Source organism: Sorex araneus, chromosome 4, assembly GCF_027595985.1.
Source record: "Sorex araneus isolate mSorAra2 chromosome 4, mSorAra2.pri, whole genome shotgun sequence".
Taxonomy (NCBI): domain Eukaryota; kingdom Metazoa; phylum Chordata; class Mammalia; order Eulipotyphla; family Soricidae; genus Sorex; species Sorex araneus.
Window position 1 is genome coordinate 79,491,817 of NC_073305.1, and position 26,033 is coordinate 79,517,849.

Below are 26,033 nucleotides of genomic sequence, written 5' to 3' on the forward strand. Positions count from 1 at the left end.
TCCCCAACTTCAAACTCTACTACAAAGCAGTAGTAATTAAAACAGCATGGTATTGGAATAAAAACAGACCTGCAGACCAATGGAACAGAGTTGAATATCCTGTCACAGACCCCCAAATGTATGGCCACTTATTCTTTGATAAAGGAGCAAGAAATGCAAAGTGGAACAAGGATAACCTCTTCAACAAGTGGTGCTGGGAAAACTGGATAGCTACCTGCAAAAAAAAATAAACTCTGACTTCTGTGTAATGCCAGGCACAAAAGTCAGATCAAAGTGGATTAAAGACCTCAATATCAGACATAATATATAAGGTTCATAGAAGAAATGTACGCAGAACTCTCCATCCTTAAAGATGATTTTAGCTTCAAACAGCACTGACCATACAAGTAGAAGCAAACATAAACAAATGTGACTACATCAAACTAAGAAGCATCTGCACTTCAAAAGAAACAGTGACCAAAATACAGAAAGAGCCCACAGAATGGGAAAGAATATTTACCCAATACCCATCTGGGTATAAGGGATTCATATCCAGGATAGACAAGACGCTAGTAGAATTGTATAAGAAAGAAACCTCCAACCCCATCAAAAAATGGGGAGGAGAAATAAACAGAAGTTTCCTCAAAAAAGAAATACAAATGGCCAAAAGACACATGAAAAAATGCTCCACATCCCTAGTCATCAGGGAGATGCAAATCAAAACAACAATAAGATATCATCTCACACCACAGAGACTGGCACACATTCAAAAGAACAAAGGCAATCACTGCTGGCGTGGATGTGGGGAAAAGGGGATGCTGCTTTACTGTTGGTGGGGATGCCGTCTGGTCCAGCCTTTCTGGAAAACAATATAGACAGTCCTTCAAAAACTAGAAATTAAGATTACATATGACCCCGCATTACCACTTCTGAGAATATATCCCGAGGATGCAAAAAAATCACAGTAGAAATGACATCTGTATCTATATATTCATTGCAGCACTGTTCACAATAGCCAGAATCTGGAAACAACCCAAGTGCACAAGAAGAGACGACTGATTAAAGAAACTTTGGTACGTCTACACAATGGAATACTATGCAGCTGTTAGGAGAGATGAAGTCATGAAATTTGCTTATAAATAGATAAACATGGAGAGTATCATGCTAAGTGAAGTGAGTCAGAAAGAGAGGGACAGATATAGAGGGACTGCACTCATTTGTGGAATGTAGGCTAGCATGACATGAGGCTGACACCCAAAAACAAGGGCCAGGGGGATTGCCCCATAGCTGGAAGACTTCTTCATGAGTGGAGGGGAGAAGGCAGATGGAACAGAGATGGGATCACTAAGAACATGGCTGGAGGAACCAGTTGGGATGGAAGATGCATGCCGAAAGTAGATAATGGACCAAGCATGACGACCTCTCAGTGTCTGTGTTGCAAGATATAATGTCCAAAAGTTGAGAGAGAGTATGGGGAATATTGTCTGCCATAGAGGCAGGGGGAGGGTGGGAAAGGGAGGGTATACCCAGGATATTGGTGGTGGGGAATGTGCATTGGTGAAGGGATGGGTGTTTGATTATTGTGAGATTGTAACCCAAACATGAAAGCTTTTAACTGTCTCACGGTGATTCAATGAAATTTTTAAATTTTTTTTTTTAAAAAGAAGAATGTGCTGTATGTACATGACACATTTCCAACCTGCCACTTGGCTGTCTTTCTCAATTTTATGACTTTGTATAGAGAAGAAACAAGCCTTCTGATTTTAATTGAAAAACAAGAAAACTCCCATTTTTTTCGCCCCATTCTTATCAAATCTTACTTTTTATCAGAGTTTTGTGTTGTTCCTTTATTAGTTTTCCACTAGACATCTAGTTAATAAATTTACCTTTGAGATATCTAATGAGTCTTAAGCATTCCCTTTAAAATGATTGAGGACAATTGCCCCAACTAAATGATTACAAATTGGCCTGAGATCGTCTTCTAAGGGAGTGAACAGATCGCCTCTAAGTGGGCCAATTTGGGCTGGTACCAGATCATGGAAAAAGCATCTGAGAAGATGGATGCAAAAAAATACTTTCTTCTTTTCTCTAATATTTTACTTTGAAAAGATCCCACATGTTTAACTCAGTGTTTTTAATAAGCATATAGCAAATAGCCATGGGCCAGGATGGATTCTGAGAGCTAAAACTATATTTGGTGTGTGTTTAAATGTTGGACTGGAAAAACAGCACAGCAGGTAGGGCATTTGCTATGCACGCGGCCAACACAGGTTCAATACCCCCGTCCTTCTCAGAGAGCCAGACAAGCTACTGAGAGTATCCCGCCGCACGGCAGAGCCTGAAAAGCTACCCGTGCTATATTTGATATGCCAAAAACAGTAACAAGTCTCACAATGGAGACATTACTGGTGCCCACTCGAGCAAATTGATGAACGGTGGGATGACAGTGCTACAATGCTTTTTTAAATGGTTGACAACAATAACAACAAAACAAACACATACGAAAATGCTAATTCATAAATTTCATGTAAATTTAAAAAAAGAAATGCCTTGATGGATAAGAAAAATTACAACTGTTTTATACATAAAATGCACTCGTGATCCAAAAATTAACACAGATTCAATGTAAAAGACATGAAAATCACCCTATATACAAAAGATACCTAAAAAAAAAAGCAGATGCAGCAATGTTTGCATCAAATAAAATATATTTCGAACAAAGCAACCAAAAAAGCAATGGGAGATAGTGATAATCTCTTAAAATGACCAAAGAGTTTATTGAGAAGATAGAACAACTCATTTATATATGTGTGTACATACATTGTACATATATATATCTTTATATTTCCAACTATGTACAAGCATTGTATATGTACATATACATCAAATACAGCATCAAAATAAACTATTAAAAGAATTGAAGAATGACACTGACAGCAACATAAATGAAGTAGAGAACTTCAATTGTCACCAACGAACTTAAAACACAATAGGATACTGCACTCCAAAACGCTCAACATACTTTCTTGTAAAAGTACACATGGAACATTCTCAAGGACAAACCACAAAACAAGTGTCAATCAATTCCTAAAAACTGATTTCATAGCATCATGTGTTTCAACTAATGTTTTTAGTTTGTTTGTATGTTAAAAAAGTGGCATTCTGCTTACTCCACAGTAAGAGACAAAAATCCCAAGACTTTTTTCCAGATAGTGTTTGTGAACTCCTTTATCTAATTCATGTAAACACACAGTGTGTTCCAGCTTGCTGAGTTACACATACATGCTATGACTTAGTACAAAGTGTGAATGTTTAGTTAACTAGAAAACTGTTTCCATTCTGTGATTCATTGGGTCCCCATGGTAAATCCACTTCCTTCACTTTATGGAAACATAAAATTATATTAGTTTGTCCTATTTTGATAACCCTTATAATTGAAGTTCTGTGCAGGAAACTTATTAGTATTTTAAAACACAGTCATAAACCATTACTGAGGTGGCATAACTAAGCCACAGAAAAGTCATGAAGAGGATAGAACAGTGATATACAGGAGCTCATTCTAGGAGATAAAATGACAAATTAAAACAAATTTATAAATAAGAATGGGTGGAAGACTCATTACCTACTAAATTAAGAAAATTTAAGAATCATGCTCTTCCACATGTAAATCTATAACTAACTTTCATAATAAAATATTACAAAAATGATACTGAAAAATTGTTTCTTAGAAGCCATACATTGAATGACTTACTAGTCATTCTTACATGACTTAACTAGTTTTCTACTAGATAAATATTGAAGACAAGCTTTTGAGATGCAACTAGATAGCCACATTTTCTGCACAAAACAGCGATCTGGGAGCCAGGGAAGTAATACTGCAACTTTAAACAAACTGAAAAATTGAAAGTAACAGTGATTAGAAATTGTAAGTTTTACATTGAAAAAGCCATGTATATTAAACCATCCTGCATCACTAGGATCGATCATACTTGGTCATGGTGCATGATCTTTTTAATGTGCTTTCAGATTCTGATTCAAAATTGACCTTTATTATTTTTCTGGGTATTGGAAATGAAGAACATGGCATGATATATATATTTGAATGATCCATATAAGCTCTTTCAATCACACTTCTGGGAGTGGGGACCTCTCTAGCCATGTGAACAAAAGAGAGGCCACTGCTGGTGATACTCTGTCCAGCTGTTCAGATCTGACAGCTCAGAGTTTAGACCCAGCCAATGATGGGGGACACTTGCATGCACCGTGGGGTTGGGTATGTGATGACGGGATTGAATCTAGGCCATCATGCATGCAATGAGTCCAGCTCAGGTAGCTCACAATTATCTTTTTGTTTTGGTTTGGGATCATACTTGGCTGTATTTAGTGCTCAGTCCTGGCTCTGTGCTTAGGGACCATTTTGGTGGGCTCAGGAGACAACATGGAGTGCGGAGGACCAAACCCAGGTTATCCTGGTGCAGGGCAAAAACTCACTGCACTATCTCTTCAACCCCGATGCAATCACTTTGTTAATATAAAGTCTCATATTGCAATTCATTTTCACCACACATTTTTAAGTAGAGACATATGTCTAGAAATATACATCTTCAGGAAGCACAATAAAGCTTTGCTAGCTCATATTTAAAACAACTTTAAAATGCAGTATTCCAGGAGCCAGGCATATAGTTGAAGTTCTACAGCACATGCCTAGCACGTCCAAGGCCCTGGCTTTGATCCCTGGCACAACATCCTACCTCCTCTCAGCCACTGGTGACACCACAGGTAGCATTAATAATATATGATACATGTTAAGTATGTATGTATATATGTTAGAAAAAGACAATGATTCATACTCAAGAGTTTCTCATTCAAATTAGGATACTTTTCTTAGTGATGATCACTCCTAAATTTTTGGCTGAGAAGTTAGAATATAGTCTAGCAGCTGTCTTTGGGCATTGGCGTGTGTGTGATTTGTTTGTTTTGTTCTAAGCTCTGAAAATGGCTCTCGCAAACTTCAAGTTGAGAACCACTGATAAATGCCTTGGAGCAGATTATGAAATAAAAATACAATCAACCACCCAATTCATCAGATGAGTTTTGTGATGATTTTATTGTTTTAATAATCAAGATCACCCAAAAGGGTAAACACACAAGGATGTTTTGAGAAACATTAGTATTATTGAAAAATTGTGTAACATCTTAAAGATGTTTTGAAACTGAAAATAAACAATGACATGTATTAGGGCATAAAATAAACAATGGTTTCATTACTTAACAACTTAAAGTTGTAGAAATGGGATTACATCAAATTAAAAAGGTCTTGCATGGCAAAAGAAGTTCAGGCAAAAATAAAGACACCCTACTGAATAAGAGAAATATATGCATATAATACAACAGAAAAAGGGCTAATATCTAAGATATTAAAAGCCTGCACGAAGTCCAACAACAAAAATACTAATACTCCAATTAAAAAAGACATGCAGGGGCCATACCATTGGTAGAGTGCTTTTCTTGCACTCAGTCAACCTAGGTTCAATCCTCAGCATCCCATGTAGTTCCATGAGGCCCCCAGGAATGATTCTTGAATGCAGAGTCAGGAGTAAATCCTGAGCATAGTTGGGTGTGGCACTCAAACAAAATAATGATATAGAAATGCCCAGTAGACATATGAAAAAAGAGCTCAATACCACTGATTATCAGGAAAATGCAAATCAAAATGACAGTGAGCTATTATCTTACCCCAGAGAGAACTGCATATATCAAAAAGACCAGTCCTGGTGAAGATCCAGAAAAAAGGAAACTGTCATTCACTGTGTGGAATGTCCTTTAGTCTAGTCTCTATGGAAACCTGTGGAGATTCCTCAAAAAAGAATAGAACTCCCAGTGACCCAGCAATTCCACTTTTTTTTTCTATTGAATCACCATGAGAAACAGTTATAAAGCTTTCATGTTTGAGTTTCCACTTCTTGACATCGAATCCCAAGACACAAAAACATAAATTTTAAAAGATATATGCATTCCACATGTGGTCTTCTGAGCACCACCAAGATTGATCCCTGACACTGCCAGGTGTGGCCCCCAAACCAAAACTCTAAATAATTAAATAATAGAAAGAAAGTGAATGAGAAGTCTGAAATTTTACATGTTCTGCAAATAATAAATAGCTGTGACAACTGACACTAGCCCTATATTTCATAAGAATCAGATTTTAATAGACCCTATCGTATTGGGATAACTGAAGAAATGCTATGATACACTGACTAGATATCTGGCATGTGCCTATTTCTTTCTGTGGAGAGTTAAGAGGAAATTCCAAGAAGAGCCAAAGGTATTTTTAATAAGATTGAACTCACATATTTTCATTCTCATTAAGTTTTAGACTACATTATTAAAAGCACTTGGTTTGGAATGGAGAACATGGAAGCTACTTCAATAGCTTATGTCATGATCCCAATTACTGATAAGTGCTTTCTGATAGGAGAGATGTTGTAACAGAGACTGTAATGGGAATCACCTTCCTCTCTCCTAAACAGGCAGGGCTCAAAACTATATAATTCTTCTCGCTCCTATTATTTGTGTACCACATTAGACAGATCTGTCTTCTATTAACAAAGTGACTGATAAGAATAACCTTATAGGAGGCAGGATGGAAGGAGGAGAGAATACTGTAAAAAACTAACTTCTTTTGCTTTCTTTTTTATATCTCTGTGACATAACAGTTTCACAAGTTTTAAGAAAAAAGTTCTATTAAAGTAACATGACTTTTTGCTAAAATTAGGAAGCATGTTTTCCTGAAAAAAAGGAAAATGGGGAGAGAAATGAGTAATATGGCAATAATATGATGCATAATTCCATTAACTTTCTTGGTTAGGTAATTGAATCCCTGAACTTTGTAGAAAAATTACATAATTTTTTAAAACATAGGCTAGTGATATCTTAAAATATACACTCCAAGAAAAATAAAACTTGTTTCTATCTTTGATCAACACAGAGGTCAACAATTAATCATTTGTATCATGATATCTATGTTGTACAATCCAATTAAAGAAACATACACTGAATCCTCTGATTGATATGTCCTATGACCTACAATACCCAAACACATCAAGAACATAAAAATGCATTAAGAAGTTCTGGCTAGGCTAGAAATTTTTTGTCAAAGATCCCATCTGAGGGTGTGTAATATTACCAATTGTCATGTGCTTTAAAATTATTTTCTCAGTGTCTAAACACATAAGAAAACTGAATTCTTTAAGGGCAAAGGTAATATCTTATTTCAAGTTATAAAACTAGAACCAGAACTGTATTACTCCATAAAGGTACAGTAAAAAAATTAAACTTGTGAAATAAAGAATGGCTAATGTTAAAGCAGAAAACAGGCCAAAACAATATACAGCATTCTAGATAAAAAGACAACCTGCTTTGTTGATGAATCTGTTTTCAGGACATTTTTCAAAGCACAACTTTTATGCAGAAAAGACATTTGAGAGAAGCACATTTTTTTAGATTGTATGGATAAAACTTAAATGGGATTTTCACATATAAGAACCATTAACAGTCAATATAGAGAGACCACTACTAGAACAGAAAGGATATTGTAGTATTAAAACAGCTTTCAGAACAGAATTTCCTAATTTTTTTCTACATAGTACAACATGTTTGAATTGCAACCATATACTACCAAATGACATTATAACATGTTATAATTTCAAAGACTAAAAATAGTTTTAAAAATTATTAAAAAGCCGTGTTTCATATGCCAGTTTAAATTGAAAAAAATAGATACAGAGTTTGAAATATATCAGGAGACTATCAAAATAGGTAACTAAATAAGCAAAGGTCTTTTTTTAATTAATCAGTTTAAATCTGAGGAAAAAGAAACTACTACATTTTTTTTTAATTTTTTAAATTTTATTGAATCACCGTGAGATAGTTACAAGCTTTCATGTTTGGGGTACAATCTCACAATGATCAAACACCCATCCCTCCACCAGTGCACATTCCTCACCACCAATATCCCGGTACACCCCCCGTTTCCCACCCTCCCCCTGCCTCCATAGCAGACAATATTCCCCAGACTCTCTCTCTACTTTTGGGCATTATAGCTTGGAACACAGACACTGAGAGTGAAACTACTTCATTTTACTTCAAATTTGTACCTACTTGAAAGCAATTCATTCTTACTTTACTTGAAATTGAAAGTAGGTAAGATTATGGCACAAATATACTATGATAAGAAAACTACTATAAGTCAGATGCAAAAAGAGAAGAAAAGTAAAGAAGAAAATCTTAGAGTGAATTTATTATTGTGGTGGCAATTTGACTATTTATAAATACCAAATCATTGTGTTTTACATATAAAAATGAATGTAATATTACATGTCTATTATATTGCAATAAAACTGAAAAAAGTATAAATTTTGATGCAGGGAGTTCAATAGTTTACCAAATGATTAAAATCAAATGTAGTCAGGTAAAAGGTAGTTAGAAAACACCACACTGATTCTCTCACTGAATGCAATAAATATTGAATTGCACTGAATGTATGTACCAGATTCTGAAAGGTAAATGGTACCAGACTTGAGAAAGGAAATCAGAATTCAGAATTCAAAACCAGCTGGCAATGACTTTTATGATTTTTATTTTAAATCTTATCCTCGACACAAAAAGAATGGAAAATCTGGTCTGTTTACAAGGCATATACCAAAGAACTATAAAAGAAGTCAACCAATTTGGCTGAAGGAGAATTGGACAGCAAGGTGTGGAAAAGAATTTAGAGTATGGGAGGCAAAGGGGGGAGGGGAGAGAATGGTTCTGAATTTTGTCTGTTTCTGAAATAAACAACAAAACAAATGCCAATAACAAAGGAAATATCAATATTTTAGTAACTGCATAATAGTATAAATCAAGAAATGATCAGCATTTAATTATCTTTCTCACCATTTTTTTTTATTCCTTCCTGAAATTGGGCACATGCCAAAATGGATAAGCTCATGGGAAATGCAAATTGGACCAAGCCAAAAAAGCGGTCAGGAGTGGCAGGGGCCAGAGACAGTACAGGTGTAAGGCCCTTGCCTTACCCATGGCCAACTGGGTTCGATCCCCCCGAAGCCTGTATGGTTCCCAAGCATTACCAGGAGTGATCCCTACGTATCCATAGGGATTTTAGTATTTCTTCTATACTCACTCTAACACAATATAGAAGAAAAATATAGCTTTCTAGGGCGGAAGAGATAGTGCAGCAGGTACGGCGGGCTAACCAGGGTTCGATCCCCACCATTCCATATGGTCCCCTGAGTACTACCAGGGGTCATTTGTGAGTGGAGAGCCCGGAATAACCCCTGATATTGCTGGATGTGGAACAAAAACCAAAAATAAATAAATAAAAATGACTTTTCCAAGAAAGGTCTATCACTTAATGCTATACTTCAGTCAAGTCAGAACAGATATATCACAATCAGAGATTTTAAAAAACAGAACAAGAAACTATCCTATTATTACATTGATACGGAGATACGATCATTCATCATAATAGGCTCTTTCATTAACAGTATAGGTAAATTTTCATAGTAACCACTGATGATCTTGAATTTCTGTGGTATTTGTTGTGAAGTCTCCCCATTCTTTTCTTACTCAGTTTATTAAAGTCTTCTCTCCGTCTTTGTGACTCTACATATGACTTATAATCTTATTCTTTTCAAAGAACTAACTGTTGGTTTCATGCATCTTTTGAATTATTTTTCAGTTTTCATTTAACTGATTTCTTCTGTAAGTTTTAGTATTTCCTTCCTTCTTGTTTTAGGTACTCTTTGTTAGACTTTCTCTAGCTTTTTAAGCTTGTTCGATTATCTGAATCCTTCTTACTTGCAAATAAAGGCTTTTATTGCTATGAATTTCTCTCTTTTGCTGTGTCTCATATGTTTTAGTAACTCATGCCATCATTTTCTTTTGTTTACAGGACTTACTCCTGGCTCTGAGCTCAGGAGTCACTCCTATTGTTGCTTGGAAGGTCATTTATTGTTCTGGGGATCTAATCCGGTTTTCTGTGCAAGTCAAGCGCCTCATCCTCTGTACAAATTCTCAGCCTTCAACTGAGAATTTTGTATTTACTGTTATGCAATTCCCTCCCTCCTAGTCTCCCTATCTTCTAAAAAGACATCTGCTTTTTCAAACCTTTATTGTTCAAGGGCAATAAATCTGGCTGCATATTAGATTTATCCTGTGTCTTTAGTACCTGCCACTTTGAACAATGTATTTCCTTGGTTTTAACCTATTCGGAATTACTCTACTTCTCTAAATTTAAGATTTACAACCTTCGATAAATTTCATATGTTTTCATTCATTATGTTATTAGAGATCACATTTTTAAGAACAGCGAAGATGGTCAAGTAATTAGAAATAAATCTACTCAGAATAGGAAGTGTAAAAGAGAAAATGTTAAAGTACTCCTGAAAGACTCCAAAATAATCTGAAAAAACGTACATTTCCTATATTTAGTATTTAGATTTTATAGAGGCAATATGGACTGGAGTGATAGCACAGTGGTAGGGCGCCTGCACATGGATGACCCGGGTTCGATTCCTCTGCCTCTCTTGGAGTAACCTGGCAAGCTACTGAGAGTATCTCGCTCACACGGCAGAGCCTAGCAAGCTACCCGTGGCATATTCAATATACCAAAAACAATAACAAATCTCATAATGGAGACAAATTGCTGGTGCCCGCTCGAGCTAATTGATGAGCAACAGGTTGACAGTGACAGTGACACTGACAGGGGCCATATACATTAATGTTTGGCCCAGTGGTCAAATACTTGTATCTGCAGGTGTCTGGAGATGGCCAAAACTACATCTGTGGTGCTGAGTGAGCCTAAATTACCAGGGACTGAATTCAGGACTGAACCTATATGCTTAGGTATGTACCCCACTACTTTAAGTCATATATGAGGCCTCATTCTTAATATTTAGGATGATTCAACCCTCCACATATCTTGCGCTCTCTAAGCTAATTGACAAATTCATGAAATTTTAACAAAAGTACCACCAAAACAATTCTGTAGTGCTACAAACTGTATAGTAATATTGATACAGAAATCAATATAAAAACCTGTAGAAAAATTACAAAAAAATCTAGCACAACAATCTTTAATATTTGAAAAAATCTACAGAATTAAAATTATTCTATTATCACACCTCTAGGCAAATTAACCTTTGAAACTGACTCTAAAAGCAGATTCCGCCCTCTAAGATCGGGCAAAAGGCAAGATTGCCCACTTTCGCACTCCTATTCAAGTCCTGGCCATAGCAGTTAGACAAGAAAAAAATATCAAGGGCACACAGATAGGAAAGGAAGATGTCAAGTTATCACTATTTGCAGATGATATGATATTATACTTGGAAAACCCTAAAGACTCTACAGAAAAGCTCCTAGAAACAATAGGTTGATAGAGTAAAGTGGCAGGCTACAAAATCAACACCCAAAAGTCTATGGATTTCTTATATACAAATAATGAAAGAGAAGAAATTGACATTAAAAAAAACAATCCTGTTCACAATAATACCTCAGAAAATCAAGTACCTTGGAATCAGCTTAACCAAAGAGGTGAAGGACCTATATAAGGAAAGTTAAAAAACACTACTTCAAGAAATAAAAGAGGACACTAAAAAATGGAGACACATGCCCTGCTCATGGATAGGGAGAATTAACATTATCAAAATGGCAATATTGCCCAAAGCACTATATCAATTTAATGCAGTCCCTATCAGGATACCTATGATATTTTTTAAAGAAATAGACAAAACACTCCTGAAATTTATATGGAACAGTAAACCCCACGAATAGCTAAAGCAATCTTTGAAAAAAAGAAGATGAATTCCTTTTTCTTCCCCAACTTCAAACTCTACTACAAAGCAGTAGTAATTAAAAAAGCATGGTATTGGGATAAAAGCAGACCTGCAGACCAATGGAACAGAGTTGAATATCTCACAGACCCCCAGTTACATAGATACATGGCCACTTAGTCTTTGACAAAGGAGCAAGAAATGCAAAGTGGAACAGGAATGCCTCTTCAACAAGTGGTGCTGGGAAAACTGGATAGCTACCTGCAAAAAATGAACTCTGACCTCTGTCTAATGCCAGGCACAAAAGTCAGATCTAAGTGAATTAAAGACCTCAATATCAGAAGTGAATCTAAAAGATACATAGAAGAGAATGTAGGCAGACTCTCCATGGTCTTGAGCTGTGAAGTCAAGTTATTTATGCGGGCCCTTTCTTCCTTCCTGAGATATGCTTGCAGAGCTATAAATTTTCCCCTTAAAACGGCTTTAGCTGCGTCCCACAGGTTCTGGTAGCTCGTGTCTTCATTCTCATTTGTTTCCAGGTACCTTTTGATTTCCTCCTTGATTTCCTTCCTGACCCACTCATTGTTCAACAACGAGCTAATTAATTTCCAAGAGTTTGATTTATTTTTCTGCATCTGTCCATGATTAAATTCTATTTTCAGTGCATCATGGTCTGAAAAAATAGCTGGTACAATGTCTATTTTGTTGATTCTGTTGAGGGATGTTGCGTGGCCCAGCGCATGGTCTATTCTGGAAAATGTTCCATGTGCACTGGAAAAGAATGTGTATTCCCATTTTTTTGGATATAGAGCCCTGTATAGATCTATTAGCCCTCTCTCTTCTATTTCTTCCTTCAAAGCCATTACTTCCTTGGTGAGTTTTAATCTTCTTGATCTGTCCAGAGGTGATAAGGCGGTGTTGAAGTCTCCAACTACTATTGTGTTGCCCACAATGTCCTTCTTAAGGTCTGTTAGCAGCTGTTGTAGGTATTTAGCTGGCCCCTCATTGGGTGCATACACGTTTAGGAGTGTGATTTCTTCCTGCTGTACATATCCCTTGATTAATAAAAGGTGGCCTTCACTATCCCTTCTAATCTTTTTCAACCTGAAGTCTATGTTATCTGATACTAGTAGAGCCACCCCAGCTTTTTTGAGGGAGTTGTTTGCTTGCAGAATTGTTTTCCATCCTTTGACTTTGAGTCTGTGTTTGTTCTGGCTATTCAGATGTGTTTCTTGCAGGCAGCAGAATGTTGGGTTGAGTCTCTGAATCCATTTTGCCAGTCTGTGTCTCTTAATTGGTGAATTAAGACCATTGACATTGAGATTATTGCCATAGGGTTTTGTGCCATCTTTCTGTAAATGTTTGTTGTGCTTGTAGGGGTTTTTCTTGTCTTACAGTAGCCCCTTTAGCCCTTCTTTTAGGTTTGGTTTAGAGTCTATGATGTTCCTGAGTTGTTGTTTATCCCCAAAATAGTGTATAATTCCTTCGAGTTTGAATGAGAGTTTGGCCAAATAAAGTATTCTTGGTGAGGCATTCATTTCATTGAGTTTTTTCACTATATCCCACCACTGCCTTCGAGCTTGAAGGGTTTCCTCCGATAGGTCTGCTGTGAACCTAAGGGGTGCTCCATTGTATGTGATTTCCTTCTTTGACCTTGCGGCTTACAGGAATGTGTCTCTATCTGTTACGTCCATCATCCTAACTATGATATGTCTTGGAGTTTTTCTGTTAGTTTTTCTTTTAGCTGGTACCCTTCTGGCTCCTTGAATCTGGATGTCTGCATTATCCAGCTCTGGGAACTTTTCAGCAATGATTTTTTTGACTGTGGCTTTTTTATTGGGGTTGGTTCCCTGTCCTTCTGGTAGTCCAATGATTCTAATGTTGTTCCTCTTGAATTCATCCCCTAGGACTCTAATTCTCCCTAGAGCTATTTTGAGGTCTCTCCCCATTGATTGTTGTTGTTGCCTATAGGCTGTCTGGAGCTGATCTTCAAGCTCACTGATTCTGTCCTCTGTTGCAGACATTTTATTGTTGAGGGCACCCACTGAGTTTTTTATTTTTAATTCATCTACCGAATCCTTTATTTGTGACATTTCCTTCTGTAGGTTTTTTCTTTCTGTTCTCATTTCTTCCCGTAATTTCTCAGCTGTCTGTTGTATCGTTTCTGTGAGGTCCTCCTTTAATGTAATAAATACCTTGTCAAACTTTCAATTGAGTTGATTGAACATCTTGAGGATTTCACCTCTGAATTCTTTGTCAGAGCTCCAGTTTGTAGGTAAGGTCTACTGATGCATCAAGACTCTTTTCTTCGTCCTCCCCTTGTGGCGGGGATTTGCGCTGTTTCTTCATATTGCTGTGGTAGTATGGAAAAGGTTTACCTCTGGCTGTGAAAAAGAATTCTGAATGGGCTTTGTCAGTGGTGATCAATTTCTTCTGTACTCCCTGTAGCACATGTCCCTCTCTGATGTTCCTCTATTATTTATGTGAAACTTCAAGCAATACTTTTTGAGAGTGAGGTCCGTTAGCTTTGGCTTGAATAGCTGCTTCTATTCATTGGTAGTTTTCAAATTTGGAATTAGCTAGGAACTTATTTAGGAAGTATTTTAAGGCCCTCTAAGATGATACTCAGGGATATAGGTGATGAATATTGAGAAGTACCAAAAAATTGCTCGGTACTTGAAAGAAAATAACTGCAGCCGCGTTAGCGTCCACCACTCCGGAGGAGGCCACGCCCACTTTGTTGAAGCCACGCCCACTATCACAATGTGGCTGGGTGACCTCAGGGGGTGGGGAGGTGCAGGCGCAGATGGGATGGCGCCCATTCACTCTACTAACCTGAAAAGGGAGTGGACCAGTGGGCCGGAGCTGAAGGTGATGCGGGTCTAGGTGGGCTTGCTCAGAAAGGGTGGAGCCAGGGTCCAAGGAAGATGGCGCGGGGGGGTGAGGTGCAGGCGCAGATGGGATGGCACCCGTTCACACCACTAACCTGAAAAGGGAGCGGACCAGTGGGCCTGCGCTGAAGGTGATGCGGGTCTAGGTGGGCTTGCTCAGAAAGGGTGGAGCCAGGGTCCGAGGAAGATGGGGGGGGGGGAGGTGCAGGCGCAGATGAGATGGCGCCTGTTCACTCCACTAACCTGAAAAGCTCATCTTACTTTTAAAGGAAAATAAAGATTAGAAGTGTTAAATAACCACCTCAACTTCACAAATCCATCTAGTTGCAAAAGCTAGACCTTTAATTTTATCCAGAATTATTTTCCTGAAATACCATGTTAAATACAAAATCTGTAACAAATTACAAAAATTTACCTTGAATGCTCATTAATTAAAGATTAGATTAACAAAATTATATAAAGGAAATTGGGTTCAATTACATTGTATGACTAAGTAATTCTTTAGGTTTTTAGAGAGATAAGTAACAATTTCAAGAAAGCTATTTTAGTCAGTCCCTTAGGCTTGCAAAACACAATAACACAATGACTAAACTGTATTATTTTTGCAGAAATTTAAATCAAAAAATGACTTTCTATAACATTAGATATAGCCATACTATAATGACAAATTTTACCCAAATTTTTACCACATTTCATGGACTGGAAACCTAAGAATCAAGAAACCTAAGAGATCTGTCTATAGCACTAGAACAGTAAGCAATGAAATTACATGCTATGAGACAATTATTTAAAGATAGACTTTTACACTCTGAGTTTAGAAACTGTCTAAAATTTGTTCATAAGACTTTCATTGAGAAACACTGTGAGAAATTCTGGAAGAAAAAACTTGTTTCTTAAGGTAATTACTCTATCATTTTCCTAAACTCAATTCTATAGCATTGAAAATCAATTTAGAAACAGTGATATACACAGAACTCCAATACAACTGAAGGTTTTAGTGACAAAATTCTAAACAGGCTGTGGTCTGAGAAGTGAAAAAGTTCTCCAGTTTTAAGCCATGAGATGATGGTGGTGATAGCAGCATACATATTTTTTTATCCTTTATTCATTTAATAAATACCTACTGTTGACATACATACACATAGACACGTATATGAATATGAACATATATATCACTATACATGTACATATCATATAATTGTTGTGGGGTCACAGTTAGTGGTGCTGTGGGGGTCAAGAGTGCAGGAACAACTACAATGGTGCTCAGGAACAGACATGCTTGGGGGGCACTAGGGCCATATCCAGCGGTGCTCTGGGTTAAAGGGCATGCTTGATCAATGTAGGACCACCACTCAAGTCACTTCCTCATCAGGGTTTTCTTCCTGTTGCCCTGGGACTCCAAAAATTCTTATATTACCCCTCTTGGCTTCATCACGATCTTCTCTTGACATCTGTTCCCGGATTGTCTGTCTCTTTTCCATTTTCTGTTCTTTTCTAGAGTCTCTGGACTTCATCTTCGAACTCACTGATTCTGTCCTCAGCAGCTATTAGTCTGCTGTTGAGGCCTTCTACTGAGTTTCTTAATTCGCCTACCAGGTTTTCAGGTCTGACATTTCTGTTTGTAATTTTGTTTGAATTTTCTGCATTTCTACCGTCATATCCTCTTGGATTTTATTGGCAATGCTTTCCATTGTTTATTTTAGCTCCCTAAGCATCCTCAGTAGCTCCCTTCTAAATTTCCTATCAGAGAGGTTATCTAGCACTTCATTGCTGCTGGGGTCATCTAGGCTAGCCTCTTCAAAAAGTAAGCTTGGTGGGGTCTGTGTTGCTTTGCCATTTACCTATGTGGCTTAACCCTTCACACTCATTGTTACTATCCTGCTTATGATGCAGTATTAATTGAGATGGGCTTAATCAGTTATTGGCTAATGTGTTTCCAGTGGTTATGCTAACCTGGTGATGAGGCTGGAGTGATAGCACAGTGGGTAGGGCGTTTGCCTTGCACGCGGCCAACCCGGGTTCGATTCCCAGCACACCATATGGTCCCCTGAGCACCGCCAGGGGTAATTCCTGAGTGTAGAGCCAGGAGTAACACCTGTACATAGCAGGGTGTGGCCCAAAAAGAGAAAAAGAAAGGTAACCTGGTGAAAGTTCAAACTAAGAGGGTAGCTTATGGTTCTTATGCATAGGATATGGAGGGGGCAGAATAATTCGTGGCCGAGTTAGCGGCCACAGCTCCTGGAAGGAGCCCTGACAGGGCAGGATACCCGAATGGGATCAGCAGAGGGCACACAGAACGTTGCAGCTCGGGGTGCACGTGCACTCCTGAAATACATATAGAACAATAAACCCCCACAAATAATCTCACAGACCCCCAGATACATGGCCACTTAGTCTTTGACAAAGGAGCAAGAAATGCAAAGTGAAACAAGGAAAGCCTCTTCAACAAGTGGTGCTGGGAAAACTGGATAGCTACCTGCAAAAAAATGAACTCTGACCTCTGTCTAATGCCAGGCACAAAAGTCAGATCTAAGTGAATTAAAGACCTCAATATCAGAAGTGAATCTAAAAGATACATAGAAGAGAATGTAGGCAGACTCTCCATGACATTGAAGCTAAAAGCATCTTTAAGGATGAAACACCACTGACCATGCAAGTGGAAGCAAACATTAACAAATAGGACTACATCAAACTAAGAAGCATCTGCACTTTAAAAGAAACAGTGACCAAAATACTGAGAAAACCCATGATATAAGAAAGAATATTTACCCAACACCCATCTGATAAAAGATTAATATCCAGGATATACAAGACACTAGTAGAATTGTATAAGAAACAAAACCTCCAACCCCATCAAAAAATGGGGAGAAGAAATGAACAGAAGCTTCCTCAAAAAAGAAATACATGGGCCAAAAGACACATGAAAAAATGCGCCACATCCCTAGTCATCAGGGAGATGCAAATCAAAACAACAATGAGATATCATCTCACACCACAGAGACTGACATACATTCAAAAGAACAAAAGCAACCACTGCTGGCGTGGATGTGGGGAAAAAGGGACGCTCCTTCACTGTTGGTGAGAATGCCGTCTGGTCCAGCCTTTCTGGAAAACAATATGGACAGTCCTTCAAAAACTAGAAATTGAGTTTTCATATGACCCTGCATTGTCACTTCTGGGAATATATCCCAAGGATGCAAAAAATCACAGTAGAAATGACATCTGTACCTATATATCCATTGCAGCACTGTTCACAATAGCCAAAATCTGGAAACAACCCGTGTGCCCTAAAACAGATGACTGGTTAAAGAAACTTTGGTACATCTACACAATGGAATACTATGCAGCTGTTAGGAGAGATGAAGTCATGAAATTTGCTTATAAATGGATAAACATGGAGAGTATCTTGCTAAGTGAAAAGAGTCAGAAAGAGAGGGACAGACATAGAGGGACTGCACTCATTTGTGGAGTGTAGGGTAGCATCACATGAGGCTGACACCCAAGGACAGTAGATACAGGGCCCAGGGGGATTGCCCTATCGCTGGAAGACTGCTTCATAAGCGGAGGGAAGAAGGCAGATGGAATAGAGAAGGAATCACTAAGAAAATGATGGCTGGAGGAACCAGCTGGGATGGGAGATGCATGCCGAAAGTAGATAATGGACCAAACATGATGACTCTCAGTGTCTGTGTTCCAAGCTGTAATGCCCAAAAGTAGAGAGAGTATGAATATTATCTGCCATGGAGCCAGGGGGAGGGTAGGATAGGGGGGGTATACCCAGGATACTGGTGGTGGAGAGTGTGCACTGGTGTAGGGATGGGTGTTTGATCATTGTGAGATTGTAACACAAACATGAAAGCTTGTAACTATCTCACGGTGATTCAATAAAATTTAAAAATAAAATAAAATAAAATCAGATTCTGATTTTTATTTAGCACAATATTCAAAGGGTCTCTCAAAGAATTAAAAAAATATGAATTTAAATAAAAAAGATGTCTGGAAAATGGTGGGATCAGACACATAGTTCAAGCAGGAATAAAAATGATTACAATCCTATTGCTCAAGCTGTTCCTACATGCTCATTAGAAATTCTTTCATGAATTTCTCTATGTGATTTTTTTAGTCCTGTGTTCCATATATACTAAGGATATAAATTCACAGTTTGAGCTACAGGACACAAATAAATGTTCCCAATGTGTCTGCTGTTTCTTAACTTTGCTTTGCTTTCTTTGGCAAGAGGAGGTTCCCCAGTAGGTGCTTCGGGGTCCAGGAAGACGTGGTGGTATTAGGCAAATAGAGCGAAGGATTATCATTAGGGTTACGTGTAGAGCTCTTCAGACCCTTTAATGCAGGGGATAACCCATGGATACTCAGTGACCACCAGGGTCACACCTAGTGACCTTAGGGGTCTCCAGGAATCAAACCCAGATCATCAATTTGCTTGCATGCATCTTACCCTCCATCTTAACCTATATCCTGGCCCCTGATCTCCTGGCTTTGTTTATCTGCTCTATGCACAAAAATATTTGTATTTAACATAGTCAATTGCACTAATTCTTTATTGCTAACTTTCATATACTGAGTTTCAAGTGGAATTCACTTATATTACCTTCTAGTACCTTTATGGTTTCACTTTTATACATATACAGACTCATTTAATCCATAGACACATTTATATAATCATTAAAATCTAAGTGAATGATTATAAAGGATTTCAGATGAATTACAATAAAAAAAACACTGAAGAAGAAAACAGGAAATTACCATTAGGAAAATACCACAGTATAATTCTCTTAAAGAAAATCCACCAATGACTATTAAATATACAAAATTTTTCAGAAAAAGAGATTTTCAAAATAGTCATGAGCAACCTATAACCAAAGATGAAACAAAGTACTAAATTCATTTTAGTAGATAAATTAAGTATATAACACCTTTTAACATTCCTAAAATGTTATGGTCATAAATGACAAGGAAAGATTGAGGAACTGTCATCAGAGATAGAAGATGACTATAGAGAGATGAAAAAGACAGATGATTTGTTATGCTGAACTGTCTTAAGACTTTTTAACTAGTATTGTGGCAATGTTACTTTCAGTATGTATACTATGGTTATTTGTGACATTCACAGAGGAAGCAACAGAAATCTGGAGTCCTACATAATAATTCTGTAAATCTAAGATACAAATTTTGAAAAAGGTTTTTTAAGAATTCTAGGAAAACTATACTTCTACTTTTAGATCAGGGTTACCAAAGCTCGAAAGATCATGAAAAAGACTGATTACGAATGAACACGAACTGGAAGCTGGAGATACTTTATATAAAGATTTTGCTAAACCACAACACCCAAATGGAGAGAGAGAGAGAGAGAAAGGGAATGCCCTGCCACAGAGGCAGGGTGGGGTCAGGGGGAATGGGTGGGGGTGGTGGGAGGGATACAGGGATCACTGGTGGTGGAGAATGGGCACTGATGGAGGGATAGGTACTCGATCAGTGTATGACTGAAACGTAAGCACAAAAGTTTGTAAGTTTGTAACTGTACCTCATGGTGATTCATGTAAAAATAAAAAACAAATTTTTTAATTAAAAAAAATTTTTAAAGTATTTATACATTAGGGGCTAAAATATTTTTAAAAAAATTTAGCCCTTTAAAGGATATAATGATATCCCACACTGGGCAAAATTATTTGCCCTCCACTTATCTAATAAAGGGTTAATAAGTAAAATATATAAAAACTGATAGAACTTAACAAGAAAAAAACATCTAGACCCACCCAAATATGTGGAGAAGAAATGAATAGAAACTTCATGAAAGAAGAACTATAATAGCCAAAAATAATATGAAAAAGGTGCTCAACATCACTAATCATCAAGAAAATGAAAATCCAAACTATAAAGAGGTATCACCTCACAGTAGAGAAACTGGAACTCATCAAAAAAGAGCAATAACGACCAGTGTTGGTAACGATGTGCTGCTGATGGGAAAAACTGACTGGTCCAGTCGTTTTAGAAGGTAATATGCATTATCCTCAAAAATACTAGGAATTGATTTTCCAAGTGATTTAGCAATTTCTATACTGGAAATCTACTCCAAGGGCCTAAAAGCACAATGCAGAAAAGACTTCTTAACTTTTTTCATTACAGCACTATTCACAGTAGCTAAAATCTGGAAGCAAATGTCCGAGAACCGATGACCAGAAAAAGAAGCTACAGTGCATATGCACAATGGAATACTATTTGGCCATAAGAAAAATGAAGTCATACACTTTTCTGTCATGTGGAAGGATCTGGAGAGTATCATATTGAATGAAATCAGTCAGAGGAAAAAGAACAGACTTAGAATTATCTCTCTCATATGTGGGATATAAAGAAACTTCATAGGGGAATATCAAAAGCCCAAAGACAATAAAAAAGAAGAGCAAGAGAACTGCTCTTCAGTTGTAAGCTTGCCACTAGGGCTGGTATGAGGGTGAAGTTAGGGAAGGGAACACTAGTATAGTGGTGTAAAGCAAAAGTGCCTGGCACAGAGGCAGGCTGGGGACCCAGAGGGAAAGTGGGGACATTAGTGGAGGGTAGTAGACAGTGTTGAAGGGACTGTGCCTGAAACACAATCACAAATATCTTTGTAGCTTTGTTAATAACAATGATTAAATAAAAAATAATTTCATATGCAAAGCAAAAATTTTTAATTAAAAAAAGATTTTGCTAGGGACAAATGTGTATGTGTCATTAAATCCTAGATATTAACAAATCTTAACAACAATAAAACTTCTAGACACAAAAGTAAAAATGCTTATACAATAATCTTAAGAGCTAAGGTAGTTTAATAAATACAGCTGTTAAATTCCTAATTTAAATATAATCTCTTGAAAAAATTTAAATTTTCAAAATTAGATTAAAAGTCCTATAAAGACACCAGAAGAATCAGTGAATAATGTATTTGTTCTTACCAAATTTATTAGCTGAGTGTGTACCACATCTTCTACCAAAACTGCTGTTTCATGAAGAGGCCTCCTAGCATCACCTAAAGAAAACCTGAAAAAATTAGACACCAGTATTATCAACCATAGAACTTATAAAATAAACAAACAAAAAACACAAAGCAGACAAACAAAAAAGTCATGTCTACCTTTCAACGTAGTTTTAAGTGTGCAGAGACTTTCATGGCATATGTCCTCAAACACTGGAAAAAGGACTCTTATTTGTAGATCAATATGCACAGATACTTTATACATGATTGTCAAAAGGCATAAACAAACAAATTGCCCATCATTAGATATAAATTTCAAAATTTCTAGTGGAAGCCTGAAACCACAAATAATACTGTACCTTATATAGTGTAGATTTTTTTCCTCATTACATACCTATGATAGGTTTAATTTAGAAGTTACAGTAAGAGAAGATTAACAGTAATTATAATAAAGTGGACATTATACTATAATAAAAGTATATGAATACAATATTATTTGTTCTCTAATTATTGTCCTAATTCCAATATTTTGGGGCAATGGTTGACAATGGATTACTAAAACCATGGGAAGTAAAACTGAAGATAAGGAAAAACAACATGTAAATATTCTATTGGCTGTAGGATCAATGGCTTCTGGGAAGGAGAAATGGAAAATGTTTCTCAAAATATACACACCATTTGTTATAAAGGGCCTGCTCTGGGTAATGTACTGCATAGTAACAGTAGCATATATTTGAAAGTTGTTAAGAGAGTACATTTAAAATTGAGTTCCCATTTGACCCAGCAATACCACTCCTGGGAATATGTGCTGGAGAGGCAAAAAAGTATAGTCGAAATGACATCTTCACTCGAATGTTCATTGCAGCACTGTTTACAATAGCCAGAATCTGGAAAAAACCCAAGTGCCCGAGAACAGATGACTGGTTAAAGAAACCTTGGTACATCTACACAATGGAATACTATGCACCTGTTAGAAAAGATGAAGTCATGGCCTTTGCATGTTAAGTGATCAACATGGAAAGTATCATGCTAAGTGAAATGAGTCAGAAAGAGACAGACATAGAAAGATTGCACCATCTGTGGAATATAAAGTAAACGAATGAGAGACTAGCACCTAAAATAGTAGAGATAAGTACCAGGAGGTTGGCTCCACAGCTTGGGAACTGGCCTCACATGGTGGAGGAAAAGGCAGCTCAGATAGAGAAGGTAACATCAGGTAAAGTGTGGTTTGAGGACTATCGGGGATGGGAGATGCACGCTGAAAGTAGACTATAGATCAAACACGATGACCACTCAATACCTCTGTTGCAAACCACAACACCCAAAGGAGAGAGAGAACAAAAGGGAATGCCCTGCCACAGAGGTGGGATGAGTTGGGGGGGTGGGGCAGGGGGTGGGAGGGATACTGGGATCATCGGTGGAGAATGGGCACTGGTGGAGGGATGGGTACTCGAGCATTGTATGACTGAAACACAAGCATGAAAGGCTGTAAGTCTGTAACTTACTTTTATTAGTGATTCACTAATAAAAAAAATTTTTAATAAATAAATAAATAAAATTAAAAAAAATTATCATATATAAGGGCTGAGCAGTACTACAGTGAATGGGCTATTTGCCTTGTATATGGCCAACACAGGTTTGATCCCTGGCATCCCATATGTTCCCCCAAGTCAGAAGTCTGTCCCTGAACACAGAGCCCTGAGCACCACCAGGTGTGGACCAAAACCAAAACAAAACAAAATTTAGCACACATATACACACAAAAAAGCTATGATCTGCTGAGATGAAATGAACAATAAATAAACATACCACATCAACACACTGCAGCCACTGAATTTACACTATATGTCAATTATAATTCAATAACATTGGGAGTAAAGCAATGATGGAAAATGCAATTTAAAAATAATAGCATCTGTATTTAATAGGAAAGACTTAGAAGCAAAGACAAACAAACATAAAGAAACCAAGAATAGTCAGTGGGCCAGAGAAATAGTATAGCTCATAAGGTGCTTGCTTTGCACACTTTGCACACTGAATTCAATCCGTTTCAATCCTAAATACCATCTATGTTTGCCAAGACCTACTAGGAAGTGATCCCTGAGCACAGCACTCCTCTCCCAAATCTGAAAATATAGTCAGGACAGTTTTGAACTACTAGGTTTACAGATAATTCCTACTGACTGAGACTTATTATAAAACTGCAGTTAATTGAGAGTGTGTAACCAATAATCCAACAAAAGCAAAAAGACAGTATCAAGTAAACCCGACACTGGCAAAAATTTAGTGTTAACTTCACCAACATATCCAACATTTAATTCCTTGGACTGCCTAAATGAAATTTACTTTCCTTTTTTTAACTTACTGTAAATATCCATATGCAAAAACGAAAAAAAAAACAAGAAAAAAACAGTAAATAATCAACATAAAATATTTAATCCAAAACACAGTCCACATGGACCTAGTGAGATAGAACAGCTGGCAGGACACCTGCCTTGCACACAGCCAACAAGGTCTAATCCCTGCCAGCTCAGATGGTTCTCCAAGCCCTACCAGGAGTAATCTCTGAATGTAGAGGCCAGAGAAAATCCTGAGGATTAATGGTTGTGGCTCCAAAACAAACAAAAACTACAGTCCATACATTTATTAAAAGAATATTCTAAAGATCCTTCATATAAAAATATTCAAGTAAGTTCTGTATTTTAGCTTTAGTGTTTATGAAATAAGCACTTAGCATCATACTAAAGATTTCCATACTGAAAAACTTCATTAGCATAACTAGAGTAAATTTTCGAAAAAAAACTAAACTCAAAAAAAAAAAAAAACTAAACTCATAGACTAGGTAGAAGATTTGATGAGCATTATATTTTAATGTTCAGATCAAGCTATTGCTGAAAGTTATTACTACTGTTAAAGTAAAACATTCAAGAAATGTTATTACTTAAAGCTTTAGTTACACAATTTTCCTTACTTCTGCTAATTTTTCTCCTACACAGAGAGGCAGACATTGACCTAACAGTTTTAGGAAAACAGGAATAAAATATAAAATAATATTATAAAATATAATAATCACTGTCACTGTTATCCTGTTGCTCATTGATTTGTTCGAGCGGGCACCAGTAATGTGAGACTTGTTACTGTTTTTGGCATATTGAATACACCACGGGTAGCTTGTCAGGCTCTGCCGTGTGGGCAGGATACTCTCAGTAGCTTGTCGGGCTCTCCGAGAGGGGCAGAAAAATTAACCAGGGTGGACCTCGTACAAGGTGAACGCCCTACCTGCTGCGCTATCGCTCTCTATATAATAATATCTAAGCACAGTCAATTTCTTTTTTGCTCAGCAATACATAAAATAATTCAAAGTCAATTAAGGAAAAAACCTTCAAGTAACTTTTGATATTTCTACAACTCTTTAGGGTTTTTTTTTTCTATTTAAAGATCCACCATATCACATTCTGTCGCTCAGTTGATTTGAAGTCTTCACTGACTTGTCCTCAGTCTAGTCCTGACATCCTGAGTCCGATACTCAATTCCTGCTGGAACTCTGGGATGCTTGACACACCAGTTCTACTAGACCAGCCTCTATAGAGTTCTTTCAGGAAACTACTGAAACTTCGATTCCTTTCCTGGTCTCCTGAAGTAAACTTTAACTGCTGTAACATAGAACGTGTGTGTCATCTTGGAAGCTGGGTTGCTTTCAGCACTTCACTGGCTACAAACTCTAATGTGGTTAAATTATTTTGCATGCTGTGGTTAAGTAATTACTGTGGTCTTGGGAGCTAGTTGCTTTCTTTTTTTAATTACTTCTGGTATTTTGTGAACATTTTTCTACCTCAGGTAGTTAACATTGCCTTGGGTGGGTACTGTATGACTTGGACATTGTGTAAGAAGGCGCTCCGTGCCTTTCTATACTGTCTCTGAATTGAAAGCTACATTTTCCCACTCAAACCACGTATTTGATTATACTTTAATAGAACTGGCATTACTATAATATCCAAGAAGTTTTCCCAACTGAAATTAGAGTGAGTAGCAGTCTAGAACCCTAACTAAACTATATTCAGCTAAGCCAGCTCTAAACAACACAGACATTATACTGTCAAATCATTCTTTCCCAATATTTGTTCATTCTTAACCAAAACTTGTTGCTTACCCCCTGTAAAATAAAGAAATGCAGTTTGACCATAATCAGTCATTGAAAGCAATGAGAAGCCATAAATAGATGTAAATTATCCACACTCTACTAATTTTCATAATTTTAACAGTAATTATGATTTTATCTACCTGCTTTGCAAAGAAAGAAAAATTCAGTAAACACTGGCACTGAGAAAACCAAAGTAACAGGTATGTTAAAATATCAAA

The 26,033-nt window shown here is 37.1% G+C and overlaps 1 protein-coding gene across 3 annotated transcripts in view; it reads right to left on the reverse strand.

Annotated features, from left to right (window-relative positions):
• Positions 1–26,033, reverse strand: part of SUPT3H (SPT3 homolog, SAGA and STAGA complex component) — a 519,913-nt gene that overhangs the window by 263,073 nt on the left and 230,807 nt on the right. For all 3 annotated transcript variants that reach the window (XM_055135058.1, XM_055135057.1, XM_055135059.1), the window contains exon 3: positions 21,655–21,739. In XM_055135058.1, the coding sequence (XP_054991033.1) occupies positions 21,655–21,739 (85 nt within the window). The remainder of the gene's footprint in view (positions 1–21,654; positions 21,740–26,033) is intronic.